We start from the raw sequence: 27,313 nt of genomic DNA on the forward strand, positions 1-27,313 counted from the left end.
TGCTGAAAAAGACAGAAACTTTGCGCTCGCGAAATCATTTCTAATTTATATCCAGGGACTGATTTTAGATTGATTATTTTTGCTGATGATTTATATACAAATTTCCTTAATTTTCATAATTGTTTCACAATTTTTGAAGTGCAGAAGTATGGTTATCATTCACATCATTACAGACTATTTTGCTTTTGACAGATTATGTTTTCAATGCATAGTTTGCTTGTTTTGGTGTTTCCATAGATTATATTGAGTAATATAAATTGTGTAAATAGTAAGATACAGTAGTCATTGTGTGAAAACAATTATGAGTCTTATTTTTACAGTACCCAAGTGATTGATTTGCTCGTTATCATACTAACACATCTCACGAAGTTCCGTTAAGTTTTGTGTCGTGAAGTTTTCAAGTTTTGGGTAGAGTTTCGATGGACTATGGAAAAGGTAGTGGCAATAGCCTAAGATTGGGGATGCCCAAGGAACCCCAAAGCCATATTCAAGGACACCAAAGAGCCTAAGCTTGGGGATGCCCCGGGAAGGCATCCCCTCTTTCGTCTTCAATCCATCGGTAACTTTACTTGGGGCTATATTTTTATTCACCGCATGATATGTGTTTTGCTTGGAGCATCATTTTATTTTATTAGTACTTGATTGATGTTATTTATATTAATGTTTTGCATCATTTAGTTCAATAAAAATGTCAAGGATAGCCTTTACCATGCTTAATTTGCAAGTTTAGGAGTTGCTGTTCCAAAACAGAAAGTTTGCTTGTAGTGCAAACATTCCCTAGAATTTTCTGTATGTCAGAATAACTTGAAATTTGGACACAGTGTGATCTTATAAATTCTCTACATAGTGGATTTTTTAAAGATTTTTTGGAGTTAATTAAGTATGGACCTTGCTGAATTCTTCACAGACTGTTCTGTTTAGGCAGATTGCTGTTATGTTTGCATTGTTCGCATATGTTTGCTTGTTTAATGATTCCATTTGAGTATGGGAGTTTTAAATATGCAGAGGCATTTAGTATGCAATGTCAAATAATGATTTTAGTGATTTTCTACAGTAGAGGATGATAAAGTTTTGCATTGATTTATACTAACCTATCTCACGAGTTCTTGTTAAGTTTTGTGTGGGTGAAGTTTTTAAGATTTCAGAAACCGTCATATGAGAGGAATTAAGGAGACACAAAAGGCTCAAGCTTGGGGATGCCCAAGGAATACCCAATTCATATTTCAATAAGTCTCAAGCACATAAGCTTGGGGATGCCCCGGATGGCATCCCACCTTTCTTCTTCAAACAATTATCGGTTAGTATCGGTTGAACCTAAGTTTTTTGCTTCTTCACATGATTCGTGTTATCCTTGAAGTGTCATTTTATTTTGTTAGAATAATGTACTTAAGATCTGAAATTCTTAGATGGGAGATTCTTCACATAGCGAAATAATTATTCACTACTCATTGAGCTTCACTTATATCTTTTGGAGTAGTTTGTCTTTTGCTCTCATGCTTCACTTATATCATTTTGAGAGTCTTAAACAACATGGTAATTTGCTTAGGTTATGAATCTAGTCCTAATATGATGGGCATCCAAGAGGGATATAATAAAAACTTTCATATAGAGTGCATCGAATACTATGAGAAGTTTGATTCTTTGCATATAGTTTTGAGATATAAAGATGGTGATATTAGAGTCATGCTAGTGAGTAATTATGGATTGGTAGAAATGCTTGTGTTAGAGTTTGTGATTCAAGTAGCATGCACGTATGGTGAACCTCTATGCTAGGAAGTCGGAGCATGATGTTTTTATTGATTGTCATCCTTTGTGTGGCGGTCGGGATCGCGCGATGGTTATCTCCTACCAACCCTTCCCCTAGGAGCATGCGTCTAGCACTTTGTTTTGATTACTAATAAAACTTTCATAACAAGTATGTGAGTTCTCTCTGACTAATGTGAGTCCATGGTATATACGCACCCTCACCCTTCCACCATTGCTAGCCTCTCTAGTGCCGCGCAACTTTCGCCAGTGCATTACACCCACCATATATCATTCCTCAAAACAGCCACCATACCTACCCATCATGGTATTTCCATAGCCATTCCGAGATATATTGCCATGCAACTTTCACCGTTCTGTTTATTATGACACGCATCATCATTGTCATATTGCTTTACATGATCATGTAGTTGACATCGTATTTGTGGCAAAGCCACCATTCATATCTTTCATACATGTCACTCATGAGTCATTGCACATCCCGGTACACTACCGGAGGCATTCATATAGAGTCATATCTTTTGTTCTAAGCATCGAGTTGTAAGTAAATAAAAGTGTGATGATCATCATTCTTAGAGCATTGTCCCACGTGAGGAAAGGAAGGAAGCTATGATTCCCTCACAAAGTTGGGATGAGACTCCGGACTTCAAATAAAAATAAAATAAAAGAGGCCAAAGAGCCCACCAAAAAAATGAATGAAATTTTTTTGAAAAAAAGAGGCCAAAGAGCCCAAACAAAAAAGAGAGAGAGAGATAAAAAGAGAGAAGGGACAATGCTACTATCCTTTACCACACTTGTGCTTCAAATTAGCACCATGATCTTCATGATAGAAAGTCTCATATTTTGTCACTTTTATATACTAGTGGGAATTTCATTATAGAACTTGGCTTGTATATTCCAATGATGGGCTTCCTCAAATTGCCCTAGGTCTTCGTGAGCAAGCGAGTTGGATGCACACCCACTTAGTTTCTTTTTGAGCCTTCATACACTTATAGCTCTAGTGCATCTGTTGCATGGCAATCCCTACTCATTCACATTGATATCTATTGATGGGCATCTCCATAGCCCGTTGATACGCCTAGTTGATGTGACCATCTCCTCCTTTTTGCCTCACAACCTCCACCATATTCTATTCCACCTATAGTGCTATGTCCATGGCTCACGCTCATGTATTGCGTGAAAGTTGAAAAGGTTTGAGAAAGTAAAAGTGTGAAAAAAATTGCTTGACTAAAACCGGGGTTGTGCATGATTTAAATACGTTGTGTGGGGAAGATGGAGCATAGCCAGACTATATGATATTGTAGGGATAACTTTCTTTGGCCATGTTATTTTGAGAAGACATGATTGCTTTGTTAGTATGCTTGAAGTATTATTGTTCTTATGTCAATATTAAACTTTTTGTCTTGAAGCATATGGATATGAATATTCATGCCACAATATATATTAGGTAGCATTCCACATCAAAAATTCCGTTTTTATCATTTACCTACTCAAGGACGAGCAGGAATTAAGCTTGGGGATGCTTGACACGTCTCTGATACGTCTCAAACGTATCTATAATTTTTTATGGTTTCATGTTGTTATCTTGTCATCTTTGGATGTTTTATGTACCTTTTATATCTTTTTTTGGGACTAACTTATTAATTCAGTGCCAAGTGCCAATTCCTTTTTTTCTGTGTTTTTGACTCTTTTCAGATCTGATTTTGGAACGGAGTCCAAACGGAATAAAAACCTCGAAATGATTTTTTCCCGAACGGAAGAAGATCATGGGGCCTCTGGGCCAAGCCAGGTGGGCTCCAGGGTGCCCACAAGCTCCCACTCCGCCACCAGGGGGGAGGCGGCGGTGTCAGGGCTTGTAGCCTCCCTGGCCGCTACCTGACCTAGATCCTTGGCCTATATATTCCCAAAAATTCAGCAAAAAATCTGGAGAGCCTCGAAAATACTTTTCCGCCGCCGCAAGCTTCCGTTTCCGCGAGATCTCATCTGCAGACCCTTCCCGGTGCCCTGCCGGAGGGGACTTTGGAGTTAGAGGGCTTCTTCATCATCATCATTGCCCCTCCAATGACTCATGAGTAGTTCACTTCAGACCTACGGGTCCATAGTTAGTAGCTAGATGGCTTCTTCTCTCTCTTGGATCTTCAATACAAAGTTCTCCATGATCTTCATGGAGATCTATCTGATGTAATCTTCTTTGGCGGTGTGTCTGTCGAGATCCGATGAATTGTGGATTTGTGATTAGATTATCTATGATATATATTTGAGTCTTTGCTGATTTCTTATATGCATGATTTGATATCCTTGTAAGTCTCTCCGAGTCTTGGATTTTGTTTGGCCAACTAGATCTATGATTCTTGCAATGGGAGAAGTGCTTGGTTTTGGGTTCTACCATGTGGTGACCTTTCCCAGTGACAGTAGGGGCAGCAAGGCACACATTAAGTAGTTGCCATCAAGGGTAGCAAGATGGGCTCTATCGTTGATAAGAGATTGTCCGTCTACATCATGTCATCTTGCTTAAGGCGTTACTCTGTTCTTTTGGACTTAATACACTAAATGCATGCTGGATAGGGGTCGACGTGTGGAGTAATAGTAGTAGATGCAGAAAGTATCGGTCTACTTGTTTTGGACGTGATGCCTATAGATATAATCATTCCCATAGATATCATCACGATTTTGCGCGGTTCTATCAATTGCTCGACAGTAATTTGTTCACCCACCGTCTACTTGCTTTCATGAGAGAAGCCACTAGTAAACACTACGGCCCCCGGGTCTATTCACATGCATCGTTTACACCTTCGCTTTTACTTTGCTTCGTTACTTTGTTGCTTTCAGTTCTCACTTGGCAAACAATCTATAAGGGATTGACAACCCCTTCATAGCGTTGGGAGCAAGCTTTTTGTGTTTGTGCAGGCTCTTGTGATACTCCTCCATTGGATCGATACTTTGGTTCTCAAACTGAGGGAAATACTTACCACCGCTACGCTACATCACCCTTTCCGCTTCGAGGGAACACCAACGCAAGGCTCCAAGGTCACGGGGGAAATCCTTTGAATACTTGCCTAGGAAGCCCCTTAAGGCGTAACCGTAGCAGAAGTATTTATGGCGCGGGAGTATCAAGCAACACTCCTGTTTCTGGCGCCATTGGAAGGTCTTTTGTTGCAGTAGCAGTCTCCAACGTATCTATAATTTTTTATCGTTCCATGCTATTATATTATCAACTTTGGATGTTTTATATGCATGAATATGCTATTTTATATTATTTTTGGGACTAACTTATTGACCTAGAGCCTAGTGCCAGTTCCTGTTTTTTTCTTGTTTTTGACCTTTTTCAAATAGGAATATCAAACGAAGTCCAAACGGAATAAAACTTTCACTGTGATTTTTTATGGAAAATATCAAAAATACCAGAAGAAAAATATACCAGAGGGGAGTCCCGAGGAAGCCACGAGCCAGGGAGGCGCGCCCACCCCCTCGGCGCGCCTGGGGGGCTCGTGACTCCCTCGTGGGCCCCCTGACTTGTTCTCGATGTCATCTGGTCTTATAAATACATAAACCTCCAGAAATAAACCTAGATCGGGAGTTCCGCCGCCGCAATCCTCTGTAGCCACCAAAAACCAATCGGGAGCCCGTTCCGGCACAATGCCGGAGGGGGAATCCATCTCCGGTGGCCGTCTTCATCATCCCGGCGATCTCCATGACGAGGAGGGAGTAGTTCTCCCTCGGGGCTGAGGGTATGTACCAGTAGCTATGTGTTTGATCTCTCTCTCTCTCGTATTCTTGAGATGTCATGATCTCGATGTGCCACGGGCTTTGCTACTATAGTTGGATCCTATGATGTTCTTCCCCCTCTCCCTTCTTGTAATGAATTGAGTTTCCCCTTTGAAGTTATCTTATCGGATTGAGTCTTTAAGAACACTTGATGTATGTATTGCACGTGTCTATCTGTGGTGACAATGGGATATTCATGTGAGTACTTGATGTATGTTTTGGTGATCAACTTGCGGGTTTTGTGACATCGGGGACCTATGCATATGGGTTGGCACACGTTTTGACTCTCCGGTAGAAACGTTGGGGCACTCTTTGAAGTTCTATGTGTTGGTTGAATAGATGATTCTGAGATTGTGTGATGCATATCATATAATCATGCCCACGGATACTTGAGGTGACAATGGAGTATCTAGGTGACATTAGGGTCTTGGTTGATGTGTGTCTTAAGGTGTTATTCTAGTACGAACTCTAGGATAGATTGAACGGAAATAATAGCTTCGTGTTATTTTACTACGGACTCTTGAATAGATCGATCAGAAAGAATAACTTTGTGGTGGTTTCGTACCCGACAATAATCTTTTCATTTGTTCTCCGCTATTAGTGACTTTGGAGTGACTCTTGGTTGCATGTTGAGGGCTAGTTATATGATCCAATTATGTTATCATTGTTGAGAGAACTTCACTAGTGAAAGAATGAACCCTAGGCCTTGTTTCCACGCATTGCAACACCGTTCGTGCTCACTTTTATTATTAATTACCTTGCTGTTTTTATAATTTCAGATTACAAAAACCTATATCTACTATCCATATTTCCCTTGTATCACCATCTCTTCGTCGAACTATTGCACCTATACAACTAACCATTGTATTGGGTGTGTTGGGGACACAAGAGACTCTTTGTTATTTGGTTGCAGGGTTTCTTGAGAGAGACCATCTTCATCCTACGCCTCCCACGGATTGATAAACCTTAGGTCACCCACTTGAGGGAAAATTGCTACTGTCCTACAAACCTCTGCACTTGGAGGCCCAACAACGTCTACAAGGAGAAGGTTGCGTAGAAGACATCAATCACTTACATCCATCCACTTTAATCTAAATGTTGTTGATGGCACAATAATTATTGATGTTGTATATTAATATGTATAACCTTGTGTATACGAACCGGTGCCTCAAGAAATACTACATTATGTATGATGAGACATGGCATGTAACGTGTATAGCTATATCATGATTATCATGTGACGACATGATTTGTGTTGGATGGTATGATGAGACTATTATGTGTATGATAATCATATCATAAACTGGCAATATGCTCATCATAGAATACTGTATAAAAACATCGCAAATACGTAGAAAAAAGATATGTGAAAATATAGTAGTAGCGCCCTTTAGCGCTGAAAATAGAAGACGCTACTGCTAAGCCACTTAGTAGTAGCGTTGGTATGGACAGCGCTACTGCTAAGTAGCTATAGCAGTAGCGCGGGCCAAAAAGCGCTACTGATAAGCATTAGTTGTAGTGTCGTATCAGTAATGCGGTACCCCGCGCTACTACTAGGCTTTTCCTTAGTAGTGAAATTTTCCAACCACTCGGGGGTTTGATATCTCGGATGAATCCGGCTTCAAGAAATTTTGCTAGCTCGGCACCCATGGCTTGACGCCTGGGTTCAGAGAATCGATGTAACGTCTGTTTGACTAGCTTAAAGCCGACAATTATATTCAGACTATGATCGACCAGTCTTCATGGGATTCATGGCATGTATGAAGGGTGCCATGCGAATATATCCCAGTTTTCTCGTAAGAAAGTGCGCAATGCTTCATCGACCATAGGGTCTAGCTGTGCTCCAATGGACGCTGTTTTATTGGGGTCTATTGGATGCACTTGAAATTTGACTATTTCGTTAGTCGGCTTGAAGGATGTGGACTTGTGCCGCTTGCTGAGGGTTACATCATCCTTATCGACCACTGATCATAATTTGGTTAATTTCTCGGCCGCAAGGGCTTCAAAAAGTGCCTCGAGGGCGAGCGTCACAGTTTTTTTTTTTGGCCCGGAGAGCTCTGTTCGGGTGACTTGTAAGTGTAATGATGTCGTTGGGGCCAGGCATTTTGAGCTTCATGTACCCATAATGCGGTATATCTCGAAATCTAGTGAAGGCCTCTCGTCCCAAAAGAGCATGATAATCGCTTTTAAAGGGTACAATACGAAAGATGAGTTCTTCGGACCTATAGTTCTTGTAGGTGTCGAATACCAAGTCGAGAGAGACTTGTCCTATGCATCGCGCTTCTCTTCCTTGTTTGACACGAGATTTGTTGAATTGCATTTTATCCAAGGTATCCTCATAGATGAGGTTTAAGACGTTGCCATCGTCCATTAGTAGTTTGGACTATTTAAAACCGTCCATTAGTAGTTTGGACTGTTTAAAACCATCTATAATGGGGTTGAGTACTAGAGTGGCAGGTGTTTGGTTAGAACGAATTCCCGGTTGGTCCTCTTCGGCGAAGGTTATGGGTGTATTTGTCCAAGAGTTTGTTGCTGCCACCTGGAATACATGGTCAATTTCTTGAAGAGCTCTTTTCCTCTCATTATTTGAGAAGAACGCGTCGTAAATTGTGAGTACATCGGTGTTGTTCTCTTGCAGTTCGGATGGACGCCTTTGCAATGATTGGGCCCCAAGGATAGCCTTTCTACTTTTGGCTACCTGTCTGACGACCCAACAAACTCGAAGGCTATGGGTCGAGCTGGTGTTGGGTAATGCAGAGTGTATAGGGCATGGGCTTTCCAATAATTTATCAAGGACAGTTCCAGATCCATCAAGGGGCTTGTTCTTCTTCCCAGCGGGCCCGTGATCGGCTGACCGTTGTTGGGGCGTGCGCTTCCTCCGAGCTCTTCTGGGTTGCTCTATGTAGATTGATTCCAGTTGCATTTGTTGAGACCTGTAGGTACTTTACATTGCTCAGTATTTGCGTATCAATGTAGATAGCTCAGTGAAGCTGTGTATTTGGCGACGAGCGAGGGCATTTAGGATTCCCTCGTCATGGGAGTTATGCCGGAATATTTCCATAATTTTCTGGTCGCTTTCGTCCGATATCTGGTTTATTGTCAGGAGGAATCTAGCCCAAAAGTGTTGGACTGTCTCTCCTCGCTCTTGCCTGACGCAATGTAGGTCCAAAAAGTTAGGCTTCTCTCATGTATTCAGAGAGCGTTTAAATTTGGAGGTGGGTGGGGAAGAATTTGGTGTCCCAACCGGACACGAATCCTTGGTCTTGGCGATTGCATCTAACACCATCGTGGAGTCCGGCGCGCTAGGCTTAGGGTCTGGCCTACTGTCCGGATATGACCATTCACGCCCCGGATTAAGTTCGGGTCGGAGCTCAGATGCCGAACTAGCAGGGAAATCCGGATTACCGGAGGCCAGAATATAGACGGTTTTAAGTTCAGATGGCCGAGAAGGCGAACCTTCAACTGGTTTCTCGATGGTGGAAATCAAGTGCGTGATAGGTGGAGCATGGATTTCCCTGTCGTCGGGTTTGATCTCGATCTGTCTGTAGACTGACGGTTGGTCGGGGGACACTCCCATAGTCTGAATTCGGCCGAGTAGCTCATTTAATTTCGTGACATCTATGGCGTCCATGCTTTCAGAGTTCATGAGGTCGACCCCTAGCACTGCTATTGTCGGGATATTTGGAGTCACATCAGGGTAACGTTCATCTGAAGACGATGTGCATATGTCGTATGGTTCGGGCCCTGGGGCCGGAGCTAGGGCAGAAGTCGTCTCGAGGGCGAGATCCACCCCTTCTAATGTCAGGGTGTCGGGAGCCGAAGCCTTTATCAGAATAAGACCCCCCGGGAGTCAATGAAGAACTCTAAGTTCCCGAACCTGATATCTTGATTGGGGGCCACGCTTCCGATCCAGCCTAAGGGACCGGTCGGATCAGCGACCGACCGAAATCGTCCCCGGTACCGATATCGTTTCTAATTATTAGACGGGCCATCAATCCTTTAGCCATCTCGCGGTGGAACTCTCAATGAAAGCACAAATGTCGGTGTCAAAACCAAAGTATCTCGGGTAGGGGGTCCGAAATGTGGATCTTGGATGGATGGGTAACATGAGACAAAGGAGACGATGTTTACCCAGGTTTGGGCCCTCTTGATGGAGGTAAAACCACATGTCCTCCTCTTGTTATATTGACGGTGGAGTATCAAGTACAAAGTTGATCTACCTCGAGATCGTATGTTGTGGTCTAAACCCTAGGAATAGTGAACTTAACCTGTCCTTTGACCTAAAACCCTGCGGTTTGTATAGGTATCGGGGGTGCCGGGGTTACACGACATAGGTTACAATCAAGAAGGAAACATGCGGACTATCACAAGGTCGTGGGATGCGCGCCAAGTCTTCGGAAGAGTCTGTCTTGAATACACCATCACTTTTTATCGTGCAGGAGGAGAAAACAAGCCCCCTCCCCCCAACCACCGTCACCAGTCAGGCTTCGCCTGGCCGGCCCCCCTGGAGGCCGGGAGGGAGGAGAGGGAGCTCACGGCGGGGGACTGGATGCTCTCCCTGGCCGCCTCGCGGCTGGCGACACGTAGAGGATAGGGTTCGACCGAGAATCCCGGGTCTATCATGTTTCCGATATATGACATTTGTTGACAACTATTCCCTCCGCTTCTATATATAAGTGTTTTTAAAGATTACACTATAGACTACATACGGAGCAAAATGAATGAATGCACATACTAAATTATATCTATATACATTCATATGTACAGTCCGTAGTGGAATATCTTTCGTATGTACAGTCCATAATGAAATATGTAAAAAGCCTCATATTTAGGAACGAAGGAAGTACTACTACGTGTAATGCACGTTGATATTAGAGAGAAAACTAATTGCATGTCTATATTAGGTAGGATATTAATGTTTTCATTAATTACATGGATTGTATAGAAGTTGATATTTGATAGTACAATATTCATTTCATGCTTAATACTCCCTCCGTTCCTAAATATAAGAACTTTTAGAGATTGCATTATAAATTACATACGGATGTATATAGACATATTTTAGAGTGTAGGTTCACTCATTTTGCTTCGTATGTAAGTCTACTATTAGAATCTCTAAAAGGTCTTATATTTAGGAACGGAGGGAGTATATTAAGCTCTTGCCATCGTAGCAATACATGTCGTTGGATTGACACGGTTCGAGGTCAAGATCCGTAGGATCTGCCCCTATAGTTTTAATTTTACATATTTGTATAGATATAGGCGAAACAAAATACTATCAAATACTCCATCTATTCTTAAATATAAAACCTTTAAAAGATTACACTATAAACTACATGTAAATGTATAAACATGTTTTAGAGCATAGATTCAGTCATTTTGCTTTGTATATACTTCCTCCGTTTCAAAATAAGTGTCTCAACTTTGTACTAAGTTTGGGACAGTTATTTTGAAACGGAGGGAGTAGTTTATAACAAAATCTCTAAAGGATCTTATAGAAACGGAGGGAGTATATTCCAATACGAGACACTTACTACCAAATATCTCAAGATTGCACTACCCGGTGTAGCATTCGCATTCAAGTGCCCTCGACGTTTCAGCATATCAAATGAACAAGATCATGCTAGCTCCGAAGATATCACAACCACTATTAGGCTACTACTCCAGTACATTACCACTGTAGCGCAAGCCGAACGAGGGGCACGTGAAGATCTCGCTTGTGCCAGCACTCATTCACTCAGCAAGCACGCACGATCCGCACCCCCCTCCAAAGCGAAAACGCGCTGCCAATCCCAGAAAAAGGCCGCCCCCATTAATAGCGGAAGGGGAGGAAACCCCTGCGCGTGCCCGGGGGGACTCCATCCCAGCCGTCCATCCGCGAACGGCGCCGCCATCCGACGGCCCGCGTCCCCCCCACCACGTCCCGCCGGGCCCACCACCTCCCGGCTTCCTTCCCCTCGTCACCTTCTTTCCTTTCCCACCCCCTCCTTTATTACCCCCCGCCCCCTGGCTCCAGCCCGACGGAAGCGAGCGCGACGCCGACGCCGACGCCGACGACGAACCAGGACCGACGCGCGACCTAGGGCTCCGCGCATTCCCCCGCCCCGCTCCCCCCCGTCGGCGTCGAGGTACGGCCGCCCCCTCCCGCTCCGGTGGCCCCTCTCGCCGTGTCGCCTCCTGCTCGATTCGCGATCCCGGCGAGGGAGGTCAATCTCGCCGCGCGCCGCCGCGGTAGCTTAGGTTGCTTGATGATCCTCGACTTTTTTCCTGCTGTTGCGCGGGTGTTTGCGATGCTTCCGCGGGGGTTCGTGGCCGCCGATTCGGCGCGAGGGCCGGGGATCATGGAATTGTTTTCGCTTGTGCTAGAATTCTTTTTTTCTGGGTAAGCGGGGGATCGGGAACTCGAGATTGGTCATCGGGGAGCTCGTGCTTCCTGGTGGCCTGTTCTGGTCTCAGTAGTCAATATCTTAGTCATCAACATCCGGGCGTACTTCCCGGCGACCCAGTCTTGCTGAAATGGAGGGTGCGGTCGGTTGAATGGCATCGCGAAGTAGATTCGATTCCCCGTCGCGTTCTATTTTCATTCAGTGTGTACGGGGCTAAGAGTAGCTTCATCCTTGTGATACTCTTGCTGTCAGATTAATGGTTGCTCTTGTTCCTTGCGAATGTGGTATAATATGGTTGTGGCTTACTGGTTAAAATTCGGGTGCCTGCATTGGAGCTTGTAGACAGTAGGCTGATGAGATCTTATTTGTGCGGGGTTTCAGCTAGTACGATTTTCTGTCATGCTATTCCTGCCCTGCTTCTTTTAGGTAGTTATCCTGTAGCTGTTGGTAATTTCTTTTGTGTATCCAAGGAATGTAAATTACTGTGTTGTGTCGAACTAATATGTGGACTCATTTTTATCAAGTGCAAGTGGCATCCGCTTGCTGTATTCTTTTTCTCAAAAAAGACTTAACGTCCAGTTGCTTGTTGCTTTTAGCTAGGTTCTTGTTGCTCAGTCCATAGATAGAATTGCGCACCCATGGCATGAAACCCCCAAGTTTGCTCTCCTGTAAGTAAGTAGGTTCTGATATAGCAGTGTGTGAGCGTCTTTGATTGATGCATACTCTACCTACGATGTGATGCATTTCCTGCGCTTAGTGTACTCTATAGTTTATTGTAGCAAACTATTATATGTCGATATTTTGAATTCTGAGGGTCGTAACTCACACGAAGAATCGACAGCTTACGCTGATGGAATAATGTGGAGATGGATTTCATCTATTTTTCTCTGAATAATGCATACCATTTTGCACTCATCAAAGTGTCTGATGATCTTTGATTGATGTATATTCTACCTAAGATGTGATACATTTTCCACGCGAAGGGTACTCTTTACTGTATTATGGCAATCTACTATATGTTGATAATATCAATTCTAAGGATTATAACTCGCATGAAGAATCGTCAGCTTACGCTGTTGAATAATGTGGAGATGGATTTCATCTACTCCCTCCGTTCACTTTTATATGTCCTTTGAGATAACTGAAATTAAACTGTTTTGCACTATGTCTAAAATGTCTACAAGGACTTGTAAAAGTGAACAGAGGGAGTAATTTTCTCTGAATTATGCATGCCCTTTTGCACTCATTGAAGTGTTTTTATATCAGAGTGAACGAGTTACGTTCTTGACATAATTTGATATGCATGCAAAGTGTAGTAATATGATTACTGATGTGTCATGAGTCCATGGCTGTTTGCACAATACTTATGTTTCCTGGATTATTTTGATAGGTCTGCTGAATCCAGAGCAATGGAGCGGTCTTTTAAGTTGAATCCAGATGCCGCTCCTTTCGTGCCTGCCTCCAAGTCTCCGTTCGCGGAGAGCTTGAAAGGAAAGAAGGACCCTGAGAAGCAAGTAGATGAGACTGAAAAGAGTGAGACCGCTGACAAGTCTGCTGGGTATGAACTCCCAGAGTCCCTTTCTTTTGATGACTATGCTGAAAGCCTAGGAAAGATCAACATCTCTACCGAGTCATCATCAAAAGGAGAAGCTGCTGAGGCAAGTCACGCGGGTAGCCATCTCGCCGTGGTGGAATCTCTCTCAGTGATGTTCCCAGATGTGTCAGCTGACTTCATTCTTGAAGCACTGAAGGCCAATGAATTCGATGCAGTACTCACCATTGATATGCTTTCCGATCTGGTACGTGAAGTTCTCGTATCCGGTACACTGATTATTTTTATGGTATCCTGATGCATAGGATTCTGTACCTAGTCTTCTGTGCAAGCCTTGTGGCCAAATCAAACACCATGTCTTATTTTATTTTTTCTAGCCAAGCACAGCCATTGCCATCTGTAGACAGCATTAGTTGAAACCATTTCTCATTGCTAATGATCTTCCTTGCTGAACTATCCTTCGGTGCGAAGCTGATGACAATGTTATGGTGTCCTTATGCATTGCATTCTGTACCTAGTTTTCTGTGCAAGGCTTGTAGCTGAATCAAACATCATCTCTTGATTTTCTCTCTAGCCAAGCACAGCCATTGCCATCTGTAGAGAGCATTAGTTGAAACCATTTCTTATTGCTAATGATCTTCCTTGCTGAACTATCCTTCGGTGCGAAGCTGATGACAATGTTATGGTGTCCTTATGCATTACATTCTGTACTTGGTTTTCTGTGCAAGCCTTGTAGCTGAATCAAACACCATGTCTTAATTTTCTCCCTAACCAAGCATAGCCACTGCCATCTCTAGAGAGCACATTAGTTGAAACCATTTATCGTTGCTAATTATCTTCCTTGCTGAACTCCCCCTTCAGTGTGAAGCTGATGACAATGTTATGGCGTCCTGATGCATTAGATTCTGTACCTAGTCTTCTGTGCAAACCTTGTAGCTGAATCAACATCATGTCTTTCTTTTTCTATATCAATGCACAGCCATTGCCACCTGCAGATATCATTAGTTGAAACCATTTCTCATTGCTAACGATCTTCCTTGTTGGACTCTCCGTTTCAGTGCGAAGCTGATGATAACGGTCACTCTGCTGAAGTATCAGGAAAGCCGCAGCATCATGACCCTTCGTCCACATAGGCGGCATGAGAGCTCTCCAGCTACATCTGGTTCAAGCAAATCTTCTTCACCATCAAGACTGGATGTAGCGGAGTACAATTTCTTGATTCTGCGAAGAATTCACCCCGAAGTGTTTCGGTTACTAGTCCCAAAAACAACAAGTACTATGTGTTGGGGTTTTAAATTCCGGGTGGGATAGCTGGTCTGTTTGTTGGAGTCTGCCTCATCGTGATGCGTGGTTGCAAGTTGTACAGCTCTTTTGGCGTAGCCGTTTAGACTCCAGAATTCGAAAACCTTGTGCCGTGGGCTGCGCTTGTTTCATGAACCTATGCATTGCTGAGTTCTCCCGTGTGAGGAGACAGATCATTCGCCTTATTGGTTGTGTGGTGCGGGTTTACATGAGTGCAAAGATATCCGGTTTCAGTTGGTTGTGCTTTGCAGAAATGGAGATGCTTTTGCGTGATTTGACTGAATGTCACATGTAGAATTTCTAGTGCAAAATTAGTGGCATATAAACCCTTCTGAGCTCAAGCTCAAATGCACCCGTGTGAACAGTAAAATCGAAAAAAATGGTTTAAAAAATTCTGAATATCTTTTGTGATGACCTTTGCCAAATGTTGTAAGTGCTTGCAAATTTTTATCATGAGATCACACTCGTGTAAGGTGTGGCAAAAAACCAAACAAAATCAGTGTTTTAAAATGCTTTCAAAAGTAGCATTTTCAGAGCATGGTTTTTTGTCACGCCTTACTCGAATGTGACCTCATAATGAAAATTTACAAGCACTTAGAACTTTTGTCAAAGTTCATCACAAAAAAAATCTAGAATTCTTTAAAATGTCTTTTTTTTCTTAAATTTTACTGTTTATACGGGTGCATTTGAGCTCCAGCTCAAATACTCCATGTCCTATGTCTTCTACTGCCGTGAGTTTGACTGCTGTAACTAATCCTGATATAATATTAAGCGCTAGCAGTTTAGCACATGTGTTTTTAAATATGGTTTCCTGAAAAGATGCCACTTTTTGAAGCTTGCTTTGCACCTGTAAATTTTCTCCAAAAGGCAGAGCATTGCGTGTAGTTATGCAGTCCAGCGCTAGTCCATCTGTGCAGCGTCGAGCTGGTCGAGTCTTCGATCTCCTGCTGTGGTCATCCATCCATGCGTGTATTCAGATAACTGAGTTAGGTCAACTGTAGCAGACCCTGCATTCGTCCGGCCCGCAAAACGTGTTTGCAGTTCGCGTAAAAACGTCTATGCGGGTCGGCGCGTACGGACGCGGATGCAGACCCCGCATAACGGACCCGTAAAAGAGCATATTCGCGGAATATGCTTTGGTGGGGAAAGCGAGGGCTGAAATGTCCTTCCACCAACCGCTTTCGCTCATATGCGGGGCACCGCAACTGCGAGGTGGAAACCCGCGAATACGCGGGTTGGGGCCGAGATTTTGCCGTGCCCCGCAAAAATATTTACGGGCCAGGACGGGATGCGGGGTCTGATCGGGCAAGTTTTCCCGCCCCGACCCGCATTTTGGCGGTTCTTTTCTGGATCGGGATGGGATACGGGGTCTGCTAGAGTTGCTCTTACCTATACCTCTCACATGTCACGCCGCCATCCCTCCTTCGCCGTTAGATCGCTCCTCTCTCCTTCGCTGTCTTTGTCGGTGAGCATCTGCGAATAGACCGTGATCTACCGGTGCTAGCTTGTTTTGGGGGCATTAGAGCATCTACAACCGGATCTTTTATATCCATTGTAAATGTTCGGCCACCGACCAGTTAGGAAAAACCAATCTTAGACGGACGTATTAAACCGGCTTCAAACGTCCGCGCTATCAAGCCCAAATATGAAGTAGATATGAGGAGTCCGAACACATCCGCCTGACAAGCTCGACCCACCACCGACCCATCGACACGCCAGTTTGGCCCATCACGACCCGACTAAATACCCTAATATGGAAATCTAGACATTTTGCAGCTTAGTCTCCGTCCACTCCACTTTCAATTCCCTAGACTCCAATACGATGGCCGGCGATGGAAGCAGCTCTGACGGGTCGAACGTCGATGTGGAGGAGATGGCCCTTCGAATCGCGTTGCGTCGGTCGCTGCAGGACCAAGGCGGCCCCGACGATGATGGATCTGCATTTTTGAGGCCCGCCGCACGCCGACGGAGCGCCGGCGACGTCACGGGCCCTTCCCACAAGGCGCGCAGCTCCGACATGTCCATTTCAGGTCAGGTACGCCGCCCACCTCCACCACCTTCTGCTCCGAAAGCGGTGCCAGACCACCATTGGGTCCTCGTGCCCGTGTCAGGGATGGGCGCACAAGGACGCTGGAGTCCGAGGCGCGTGCAACCCGATGCGAGCGACAGCGGGTGAGGGAAAGGGGGAAGCGCTGGTCGCACGACATTCGACCTCGAGCGTACCGGTTGACCCCGAGGACGCGCTCCTCGTGGGCGTCCTGTGTCGCTCGCTGACTATGACGGAGACGGATGCGCGCCGCCTCCACTGCAAGAATGCCGACATGTTTCGACTCGCCATCCAGTTATTGGAGCGCGAGGCAACGAAGGCAAAAGCGGCCCGCCACGTGAAGGAGCGGGACCGGCATGCTGTGCAGCTCTAAATAAATATATTATAGGGTAGATAATTTGATGCGCTTCGAATTTCAGATCATTTAGACACACGAGTAGCTCTCAGCAAAAAAGGCAAATTAAGCCTGAATAACATATGAACGGTAAATTTTTTACTGACCTTAAATTTGTCTTCTTTATCAAAAACTACTCAGATGTACAAATGATTTAAAATTTAGAATGCATCTCGCGCATCAAATTATCTAACCATGCATTGTTTTTTGAATTTTTCTAATATATATTTTGAATATATTATTTAGCACGGATGTAGATGAGCGTAGGCATCGAATGGTTGCTCTTGTTATTACTACATCCAATATACCTCACAAATCGAGTGTAATAAGGTATCGGAGTACTCCCTCCGTTTTTAAATATAAGTCTTTTAAACGATTTCATTGAAAGTCTATATACGAAGCAAAATGAGTGAATCTACATTCTATAGTATGTTTATATACATCTGTATGTAGTCCACTAGTGAAGTATTTAGAAACGGTACTTATGAAGCGGATGAAGGAAGTATTTTCTCAGATCCTTTTGATGCGTAGTAAAAGCATTTTCGCTGATAGAAAAATAAAGAGCTCCATGTGAGCTCAAAAGGGGCCTTGTTGCGAAACAACCAGAAGGAGAACGAAACGCAGAGGTAAAATCAATCCGTGGCCGCAACCTCGCGAGTGCCGAAAGCGCGCACACACACACAACACAACACAGCGACGAGCTCCACTCCGGCCCCCGCCTCTCCCTTCCTCCTCCTCCTCCTCCGCCGCCGCCGCCCCCGTTCGATCTCAGGGCTCCAACCCCAAGCTCCCGGCATTCTCCGCGAGGTTCGTTCCAGGCCCGCTTGATTCCCCCCAAAACGGGGCCGATTTGGTGCCGCGATGAGTTCCCGGTTCGTGATTCGGCGCGCTAGCTAGCTAGCTCTGTTTCGATTTCCGCGCGCGCGTTTGCCCGTTGTTTGGGGGCATATGATCGATCCATGGGAGGCGCAGCCCTACATGTTCAGGGTTTCCCTTGAGATGGACTGACTTCGTTAGCCAGACGACAGTATGTGCAGGTTTACAGAAAATTGTGAGGTTTTCCACCAGTAGGGTCGCAACGGATCCTTGTAACTTTGTCAGCCTATGAGTCAGATGCCGTTGTTCTTGAACGCTTTGCGTGGATGAAGTTACCGTCCGCAGCCTGAGATTCATACTTCTGTTCACAGTTTTGAGTGGGAGCTATACTGAATCTGATTGGCGACAGGATGTCTCTGTTTTTCAGGAATTGCTATGGAATGCTTGACTGCCGGTTTCGCCGCAAGGTAGGCTCTGCTGTTGGCTCTGCACTCAGATACTAAGTCCAAAAGGAAAATTCGATAGCATGTAGTTTCGTTATCTCTTTCGAGTTAATTTGACATGAGATGGTGGTTTTCTTGCCCAGGAGTGTGGGTAGGGAGTACAACTTCGTATGCCCGAGTAAGCCCGTGGGCGAGAAGCAATGGGTTCCTGGAAGGGTTCTCTGCTATTTTACAGCTCACACAAACTCTAGCCGATGCTGCAAGGTTGCCACTGGGGTGTGTCCCATCAGCCCAGTTGTTGGCAGGCGTTCACGCTGGAGGTCTTTCGCGGCAAGTTTGAATTTAGAGAATGGGCCTGCACCCTCGAGTTCGACATTGTCTTCATCAGGGCAGACTAGTGAGCAGCCGACCTCAGCCGAGGTATTAGTCAAACTCGCTATTATATCGATTCACATGTGAAGTTAATCATTCTGAGCACAAGTACCACTTACTCATGAAATCGGCTGTTCTTCTGTGTTGACAAAGGAATTGCAAGTTGACACACTCCGTCTAAACGAAATGGGACTAGAATTCTTCTTGTACCTCTCGAAATGGTTATGCACATAAAAGTTAATGCTACTTCTGAAAAGGGAAAAGGAAACATGCTTGCATATATGGGTGCTTAAGCTATGTAATCTTGGTCACATGTGATGCTTTGGGATCTTTTAAAAGAGGCAGCGGTGATTGATGAATCTTCTCTCTCTTGTTATTTTGCAGTTGAAATCTCTTTTGGCTGATAAAGAACGAAGTAAGCTTTTGAGAAAGCTAAGTGAAGCAAATCAGCACAACCGGTTTCTCAAGAGACAGGTTCCATTACTGAAATCATAAAACTGTACATCGAAATGCGTCATCATGTACTTGATTCATAGTAAAGTGTGCTGTTGTATGACTAGCCTTCTGAGGACTAGTTCCTTATTCTATTGAAGAACTGCATATAGACATTCATAATTTCTTATCTTCATATAGCCAGGAGCTCTGACCCAAAGCTGGTCCTAGGACTCTAACCTGGGTATGTGAGGAGGCCACCACCAAGTCACTGACCTGTTCTTGACTTCTTGTAGAGACAACTTCAAAATTAGCCGTCTATAGATTTGTGAATCGCGATGTAGGTCAGATACTGTGATCTTTTTAACCGGGGAAGGGCCACATCTAGAACTCTTCTGCTACTTGCATGTTACAATTGTCAATTCATTTTACACTGTCTACTAACTCTGCAAGAAAATTCTCAGTGATCTTAAATATAAAAATTCTGAAATGTAATATGTTAGCAGTGGTATAACTGTTTTCCAACTTAAGCTTATCATGGACCAATGAGGTTTGTAGGAAAGCACGTTTTGTGTAGACAGCAGCCTAGGATCCAGTTGACATGTAAAAGTCGCAAAATCATTTCTCTTAATAGTACCAAGTCATTACTGACTAGATCTTATGTTCTGCAGTCGCAAATAAAGGATGATGCAGCTGTAAAGTTCAGAAGTGAACTTGCTGTTTTGGAACTTGAACTGCAGGTTAGCATTTTCTTGTTCGGATTATTTAACTGTTATGCATAATTAATTTGGATTTCCTCAAGATGTTGTCCGTTGGCCCCTTTTTGTGTCCTGTTTATCAACAAAAAGCATGTTTGGTCCTTCTGTGATCATTCAATAGCAAAGTGCGCGGTTTTTAAGGTGACTGTGTTTACTAAATGGTTTGTTGCTGATCAACCCCCCTATAATTATGCTGATTCACTCTGCACAATATTGTAATCTCTTAGATTTGTCTTCCTTAGAACTGGATGTATATAGCTATGTTTTCTTTACTGGTGCTGTTCAATATTGTCTTTTGCGCATATAAGTATCCAACGCTTTTGATGTTTGTACTGGAAAGCTTTGTGCGTCTTAACTGTTTCTTTATGTCCACAGGCTTTGGTTGGCCTAGCTGAAGAGATTGCTAATTTTGATATTCCAGCAGGGTCAAGGAAGGTAAATGGAAAATATATTCAGTCTCATCTTCTCTCCAGACTAGAAGGTAATTTATCAGAAAGAGCTACTATTGGCATGATTGAGGCTCTCCATCATCACATTTGAAATTTTCACCTTTTTTGCAAAGACATTTGACAGTATTACAACAGATCACTTGGCAAACTTTGCCTTGAAGTGGCCCACTGAATTCAGGCCAAATAAAGAATGCCTATCCTTGATGCTACATCTCCATAGGATTGAATAGACAGTACTTGACTTGACTAATCGTGATCCATGCCAACCCATTTGAAATCAACATTTATTTTCTGTTGATCTGTTGTTAAATTTCTATATATTGTAGTGCTACGCTAGGTAGGTCATGGGACTGAGGTTTGGTGTCTTAGGCCAGTGGGATTGTTCGAGTGTGTTAAAGAACCCCTAGCTATTGACCTGAAGTTTGTGGCCTACCCAATGTGAAAAAAGAACTATATCTAATTCACTTAAACAAATTGATCCTTTTTTGTATTGATCTGTTTGGTTGTCATAATAAGTCAACTTTAAATTCCAGCATGCAGAAAGTCGCAATTCCGCTAGCATCATTGTTGACTGGCATGGAATACCTAGTAGCTCTAAGCAGGCAATGGTGACGATCCTTTTTGTAATTTATAACTGCAGTTCTCACTATCATGTTGTGAGTTGTGACATGGATATCTGATATGCAAAGTAGGTAGGTTGACAGTGAGATCCAAGTGCATTTATGGTTATTATAACTGTGGTATGATATTATGAGTGCTAGCAATTTATGATTCCTCAGATTCAAATTTCTTTATCGATATATATTTCTGTCCCCGCCTTAATAATATTTGAGGAACTTCATGCTTATTGCAGCCTTACAACAGCTAAATATGCAGAGCAGTCTTTAGTGCATTCTCATCCCTTTTTGGTGCAAGGAAAATTGGCATGCCAACAGCTAAATGTACTTAGCAGTGCCAAGTGCCAACATATGCTTGTAATATCCTTTTTTGTCGCATCTAGTTGCATAACAGTATCTAGGGCTGTGTTAAAATATTACCTTGTTTCATATAAGCGTGCAATGCTCTAAGTTGACTTTATGTAAAATCGGCTGACTGCTAACATTTACTTCCTTAGCTGTTCATGACAAGGTTATGGTACAGATAAAGGATATCGAGTCTTTAAGACCTCGAGAAATCGCTGTCCATTGGGTTGGCATGGCTGAGGTAAACAATTGTTTTCTTACTGATGATTATATAGAATAACATCTTGCACTGCTCTATTTGTCCTTCTCAGTTTGTAAACTACATTGTTATGCGCCTCTGCCTTTGTCCTCATCCTCATTTTCCTTTGTTCTTACTCACCATGTGTATACAATTCATACCAGAACGTGCAAATTATGGGCTCCTTCGATGGCTGGTCACATGGTGAGGCAATGTCGAGGGAATATTCAGGGGACTATGCGAGATTCTCTGCGACTCTGAAGCTTAGACCTGGGAGGTATGTTTTTGTAGGTTCCGCAATGCTGCCTATGCTCACTCTGATTTGTAGCATAAACCTTTTTTAACTATTTTTTGTGCATAATAAAGCTATGAGATCAAGTTCTTGGTGGACGGGGAGTGGAAACTGTCATCAGAATACCCGATTACTGGCGAGGGATTGACGCAGAACAATAAACTCGCCGTGGAATAGCAGATTTTCGCTGTCTCTTAGGAGTGCATCATGTTACTGCCATGGGTATCTCTCCGCAATATTCGTGTTGTATGAAATGCAAACCCCCGTTTTCTTGACTGGGTCTGCATACCTTCTGTAATTTTGCCTTTCGACTGATCCACCGAAGCCACTTAGGAAAGGACCCTTCTTCCATGGGGTAGGAGATGATCAAATTAGTTTGAAACTGTTACTGCATGTAAATTACTCTTTAAGCAATAAAATTCCACCCCTTCTATTATTATTCAAATACCGTATCATGTGTATACAAAATTACAAAGTGAATCTGCAGAAATTTGTAAGCTCTACCTGACTCCGATGCACCTCAAGGAAGTGACAGAGCCTGATCAGCAACAGTCGTATAGTTAAGGCGTCCAGCATTCCAGATGTTACTCTCCAGCTAATCTGAGCTACCACAGGAGCTCCTAAGGTTATCAGCTACCTCCTGCACCATCAGCCTGACAACCGGAGATACCGACGCTGCGGCTCCGCCTGCCACAGCCGTCGATGCCGATGCTGGCAGTACCGGGGCAACATCAAGGCACTCCTGGAAATCGGCATCGCAGGACAGCAGCACCCACTCATGGTCGTCGTCGAGGTACTTGACGTCAAAGGCACGCGCATCTAGGCCCAGCCTCTTGGCCACCTCCTCCTTCACCGCTGCGACGCCTGCAGAGCACGGCACTCTGAACCTGATGATGTCCCCTTTGTAGCTCGCCTTGATGGTCACCAGCTCCCCTACCGCGCCATTGCTGCGCCGCAGCAGAGACTTGGGTAATGTGGCTTTGGTGAGAGGAGGGGGGTCTTGGCTTGAGTCCTGGGAGGATGTGTCTTCTCCCAGAGCACTTGACAGGCATGGCAGGTGAGGAGCTGGAGCTCTGCGTGAGGAGGAGGAAGAAGAAGAAGAAGAAGCATCGGCGGTCGTCTGCTTCCGTGAGCAATCCACCGACTCGATGGCGGCACGCCTGATCTTTCCAAGGGCACGGTTCACCTTGCTGATCTTCCGGAATGGCCATCTCGATATGCCGTGCTGCCTGCAGATGCGCTTCATCGTTGTCGGACACACTGTAGAAGAAGAGTTTCAGTTACTTCATACAGTAAGCATTTCGAATTTTCGATATGGGTACCGGCTTTTTGCAATGGAGATCGAATACCACATGTTTTGATGAACTCGGTTTGAAGTAAATTCTGTGTCATGTTCATCTTGGTTAGTTTGTGTAAAAAATGTTCTTACCGCCGAGGCTCCTCGCAGCATCTTTGAGGCTTCCCGAGAAGTATCCTTGCAGCTCATTTAGACTGATAGGTCTTCCGGCCTTTCGTCCTGTTTTCTTCTTCGTCTTCTGTGGTGGTACACAATCCTCGGCTCCGTTTTGGTCTGTGCCATGGATGCCTGCTGCTTGATCACCGTCCTCCTCGTCTGAACCATTGGTATCATAGTCCCCACGACCATTCAGTTCATTGGCAGCACCAGCTACCATGGCATGATCGCTGTCAGAAAGAATGGACTCCAAGCATAAATCTTGCAGGCCGCTCATCGCCAGACGAGCGCCGGAGCATTCTTCCCGGACCGTGGCGGCGATGGCGTCCACCATGGCCTTCTGCTCCGCGATGCTCCTGCAGTCCGGAGGGAGGAAGAACTCCAGCACCACCCACTCCTCCTCCACCCGGCCGTCGTCCATGGCGGACTGCGGCAGCCGGAGGGGCACCGCGAGGCACCCGGCCAGGCCGTGCATGCGGGCGTAGTGCGCGAGCGGGTAGGCGTCCTTGGAGCGCCTGGCGACGTCGGCGCAGAAGCGCGGCGCGCGCGCAATCGCTGCCTCGCCGACGAGCCCCTGGTCGCGCCGCAGGTGGTGCTCGGTGCAGGCCTCGCGGAAGCCGCCGTAGTGCGAGCCCAGGCGGAACGGGGCTCCGGCCGTCGTCAGGGAGAAATGCTGGCCGTCGTCGTCGACGTCCGTGCGGTTGCACTGCTTGCACCTGACCCAGGCCTGCGCCAGCGGCAGCTCGTGGGCTTCGCGGACGGCGGCCAGCAGCTCCGACACCTCGGACATGGCCGCCTGAGTCGCCTCTGAGTTGCATATCTGCATCATCAGATGTTCATAACATGATGAAATAGTGGCTTCGGATTGGTAGATGATCGAACTCATGAGATGAGAGCATGGATAGATTGTATGACAAAAGAAGTAAGTTTTTGTCTCCAGAGTTCATGCGGTTACGCCACTATTGAGTTTGATATGTGCACCAATCAAAGTTCATCCAAGAGACTAAGACGTAGAGAAAATGTGCACGAACCCATGGTTCGCAGGTCGCGGCACGCACCTCGGTCGGTGGCACGGGGTGGCAGATCTCCGAGCCTCTCAATGACACTGCCTGCATGCATAGATTTGCAGGAAATGTTAAGCTTGGAAGCTTTTAGTATGATTCATGGGGGCTACCTAGCTAGCTGAATATTTGATGGAGGCTGTACAAGGAAGGAGTAGGAGTAGGAGTAGGAGTAGTATTTATGGTGGGGCGGGAATGGAAGGAGGAAGGTAGAGGAGAGATGGATGGATGGGTGACCTGGAGGGCCTTGCAGAGGTTGTGGGCCTCGGCGGCGAAGCGGGCGGCGGGGGCGGCGGTGAAGACGAGCTCGAGGACGGCGAGGCAGCGGCGCGGGTCGGCGGGGTCGAGGATGGGGAGGGCGAGGCTGGCCTGGATGTCGTAGATGAGCGCGTAGCTCATGCGCGCGTACTCGCCGGTGCCGTAGAACTGGACGTTGGGCGTCCACTCGGGCGCCCGCGCGTCGAACACCCGCCCCGGCAGCCCGCGCTCCTCCCACGCCGCGCGCTCGCGCTCGCCGCCGCCCACGGCGAACACGTGCGTCAGCGACACCGTCCGGTACTGGAGCAGCCGCCGGCACCGCGAGGGGAGCATGAAGGGCTGCCCGCGGGTGGCCAGCACGCGGCGCCGCTCCCCGTCCCGCGCCGGCGCCCAGACCTGCACCAGCGCGCCGCCGTCGCCGCCGCTGGCCTCCTTGTACAGCCGCAGCGCCCGCGCGATCCGCTCCTTCACCGCGCCCCCGCCGCCGTCGGCCTCGTCGTGCGACCCTCCTCCCCGGCCGCCGCCGCCGCCGGTCTCGTCGCTGTCGTCGCGGTCGCTGAGCCGGAGGCTGAAGCCGCCGAGAACCCGCTCCATGTCGGCCTCCACCTCCATCACCATTACACCCGCCCACACGCGCTAGCTCAAGAAAGACCAGGGCAAAAGATGTGCGATCAATGTCGAGCCGCAGCTTCGCAGATCCTAGGTTAAGCCGAGCGCGCGCGGGGTCAGCGTCGGCCGTTTGTAGTTTTATCGGTGGAGGAGTCGCGGTGACGGGCCGCGATTGGTCGCCGGCGCTGGGGGACGGAATATCACGGCGCGGCGTTGGGAATGTGCCGATCCACGGTGGAAGGTGGGGTTATGTAATAATATCCATGTTAATCTATTGCCCATCGAGGGATTAAACAAGCTTATCGTCACCGGGCCCTGTCCCCTGCAGCTTTCATTTGGACCTTTTGCGATGCATTTGGACGTGTTCCGTGGTGCTCCTAATCCTACTAGTACAATGCTTCTTGCCGTGCTTTGGAGCCAAAGGGATTGGATTTCAAGGAAGGATACCGTATGTAGCTGCTTTATTTGAAAAAAAAGTGCTGCTGCGAACGATAATTCAACCCTGAGCTCGGACCCATCTCAGTCGGGTGAACAGTACCGTGATTTACAGTATTTTTTTTAAAATAAATATTTTTTTTATGGTGCAAGATGCTTTTGTGCATGAACTCCGTGTAAAATTTTATGATGTTTGGAAATTCAAAGAACTCATGGAAAAAAGATAAAATCAGACGTGAACATTATGTTTTCCAAAAGTTTCTCAGACATCCAAAATTTGTCTTTTTTACCATGAGGTCCTCGAATGTCCAAACTTCATAAAAAATTGTACGGAGTTCCTGCATAGAAGCATCTTGCACCATTAAAAAAATGGGATTTTTATTTTATTTTTTATTTCAAATCACGGTATTGTTCATGCCCGGGCTCATCCGAGCCTCGGAGCCAAATCGCTGCTTTGCTGCTCACAGGAGCTCAGATGCACATCGGCAAAGATATTATATTTTCTTTAAAAAACTATTTTTTCACAAGAAAAATTGATGTTTTTTCTACACCCAGGCAAAAGTTCACAATGATAAATTGTTTAGTTCAATTTCACATGGTGGTGATTTTTTTCCACATTTGAATGAGGTTGAACGTGTCTTTCCTCCCGTCCCTTTTTCGAGTTTGCCCTAATTCATGTGTTCCTGGCCGGTGCTGCTGTCGGCGAACCTGGGCCTCCCCAAATCTAGCTTTGCGAGGGATCGAGGGGGGGGGGGACTACAGGTTGTTACGTCTATGGCATCGCCGCCGTGACAACAACAATGGCGGTGGCGGTGTTTACGCGTCGTTTCTTGTTGAAAACAATGCTTTGGAGATTCCCCAGGCGTGTTCTCAGGGGGTGAAAATCCTAGATCTGACATTCAATGGTTGGATTTGGCGAGGGAGAGGTGGGTGTGTTTGTGTCCTTCCATTCCCGAAGTCATTGCTTTTGGAGAACGTTTTCTTCGTAGTTTATGTATTGTTGAGGGCGGTGGACACCGCTGTTTCTTCTTTGCTTGTTGTGTGTCTTAGATCACTAATAGAAAAAGGGCCTTTTGTCCCGGTTCATAAGGGCCTTCTGTCCCGATTTTGGAACCGGGACAAAAAGGTCGTTACTAATACCCTTTGCCTTTAGTCCCGGTTCTTACACGAACCGGGACAGGTGGGCCTCCACGTGGCCGCTGCGGCCAGGCCAGGCAGGGGGGCCTTTAGTCCCGGTTGATGACACCAACCGGGACCAAAAGGCATCCACGCGCCAGCACCTGGCTGGAGCTGAGTTTTTTTAAAGGGGCTGGTTTAGGGGTTAATTTAGGTTGTTATTAGCTAGCTAATAGAGAAAAGTGTCATCTCTTATATATCTCCGTGCTTGGTCATCCGTCGTGCTTTGTCGAATATATTTACAAAATGCAGACACGAGTTACATGCACATATATGCATCTTTTTTACACTATACCATTTCATATCATTTTCGTCGAATGGCAATAGTATTCTAATCGATCATCTAACA

General features: G+C 45.5%; 3 protein-coding genes across 3 annotated transcripts; 2 read left to right on the top strand and 1 right to left on the bottom strand.

Moving 5' to 3' along the window:
- Window positions 1-11,546: 11,546 nt before the first annotated feature.
- On the top strand, window positions 11,547-14,954 carry LOC123402496. The gene is made up of 3 exons (XM_045096419.1): window positions 11,547-11,657; window positions 13,306-13,714; window positions 14,526-14,954. Exons 2-3 carry the CDS (start codon window positions 13,325-13,327, stop codon window positions 14,598-14,600), a joined length of 465 nt encoding a protein of 154 aa, XP_044952354.1. The 5' UTR covers window positions 11,547-11,657; window positions 13,306-13,324; the 3' UTR covers window positions 14,601-14,954.
- A 2,871-nt stretch (window positions 14,955-17,825) lies between these two features.
- On the top strand, window positions 17,826-22,408 carry LOC123402431 (protein PTST, chloroplastic-like). The gene is made up of 9 exons (XM_045096355.1): window positions 17,826-18,017; window positions 18,454-18,493; window positions 18,613-18,889; window positions 19,226-19,315; window positions 19,945-20,013; window positions 20,407-20,512; window positions 21,595-21,683; window positions 21,845-21,957; window positions 22,047-22,408. Exons 2-9 carry the CDS (start codon window positions 18,462-18,464, stop codon window positions 22,147-22,149), a joined length of 879 nt encoding a protein of 292 aa, XP_044952290.1. The 5' UTR covers window positions 17,826-18,017; window positions 18,454-18,461; the 3' UTR covers window positions 22,150-22,408.
- On the bottom strand, window positions 22,378-25,570 carry LOC123402430 (protein NLP3-like). The gene is made up of 4 exons (XM_045096354.1): window positions 24,724-25,570; window positions 24,457-24,534; window positions 23,402-24,245; window positions 22,378-23,232 (listed from the first exon to the last, which is right to left on the bottom strand). Exons 1-4 carry the CDS (start codon window positions 25,360-25,362, stop codon window positions 22,568-22,570), a joined length of 2,226 nt encoding a protein of 741 aa, XP_044952289.1. The 5' UTR covers window positions 25,363-25,570; the 3' UTR covers window positions 22,378-22,567.
- Between the last annotated feature and the right edge of the window lie 1,743 nt (window positions 25,571-27,313).

The sequence above is a fragment of the Hordeum vulgare genome, chromosome 6H (genome assembly GCF_904849725.1).
Source record: "Hordeum vulgare subsp. vulgare chromosome 6H, MorexV3_pseudomolecules_assembly, whole genome shotgun sequence".
NCBI classification, from domain to species: Eukaryota; Viridiplantae; Streptophyta; class Magnoliopsida; order Poales; family Poaceae; genus Hordeum; species Hordeum vulgare.

Coding starts and splice junctions, on each gene's coding strand:
- LOC123402431 (XM_045096355.1), top strand. CDS start 18,462: ATGGAATGCTTGACTGCCGGTTTCGCCGCAAG. Junction 18,890..19,225: donor AGCAGCCGACCTCAGCCGAG/GTATTAGTCAAA, acceptor GTTATTTTGCAG/TTGAAATCTCTTTTGGCTGA. Junction 20,014..20,406: donor TTTTGGAACTTGAACTGCAG/GTTAGCATTTTC, acceptor TTATGTCCACAG/GCTTTGGTTGGCCTAGCTGA.
- LOC123402496 (XM_045096419.1), top strand. CDS start 13,325: ATGGAGCGGTCTTTTAAGTTGAATCCAGATGCCGCTCCTTTCGTGCCT. Junction 13,715..14,525: donor TTGATATGCTTTCCGATCTG/GTACGTGAAGTT, acceptor TCTCCGTTTCAG/TGCGAAGCTGATGATAACGG.
- LOC123402430 (XM_045096354.1), bottom strand. CDS start 25,362: ATGGTGATGGAGGTGGAGGCCGACATGGAGCGGGTTCTCGGCGGCTTC. Junction 24,535..24,723: donor ACCTCTGCAAGGCCCTCCAG/GTCACCCATCCA, acceptor CTATGCATGCAG/GCAGTGTCATTGAGAGGCTC. Junction 23,233..23,401: donor TGCTGCGAGGAGCCTCGGCG/GTAAGAACATTT, acceptor CTTCTTCTACAG/TGTGTCCGACAACGATGAAG.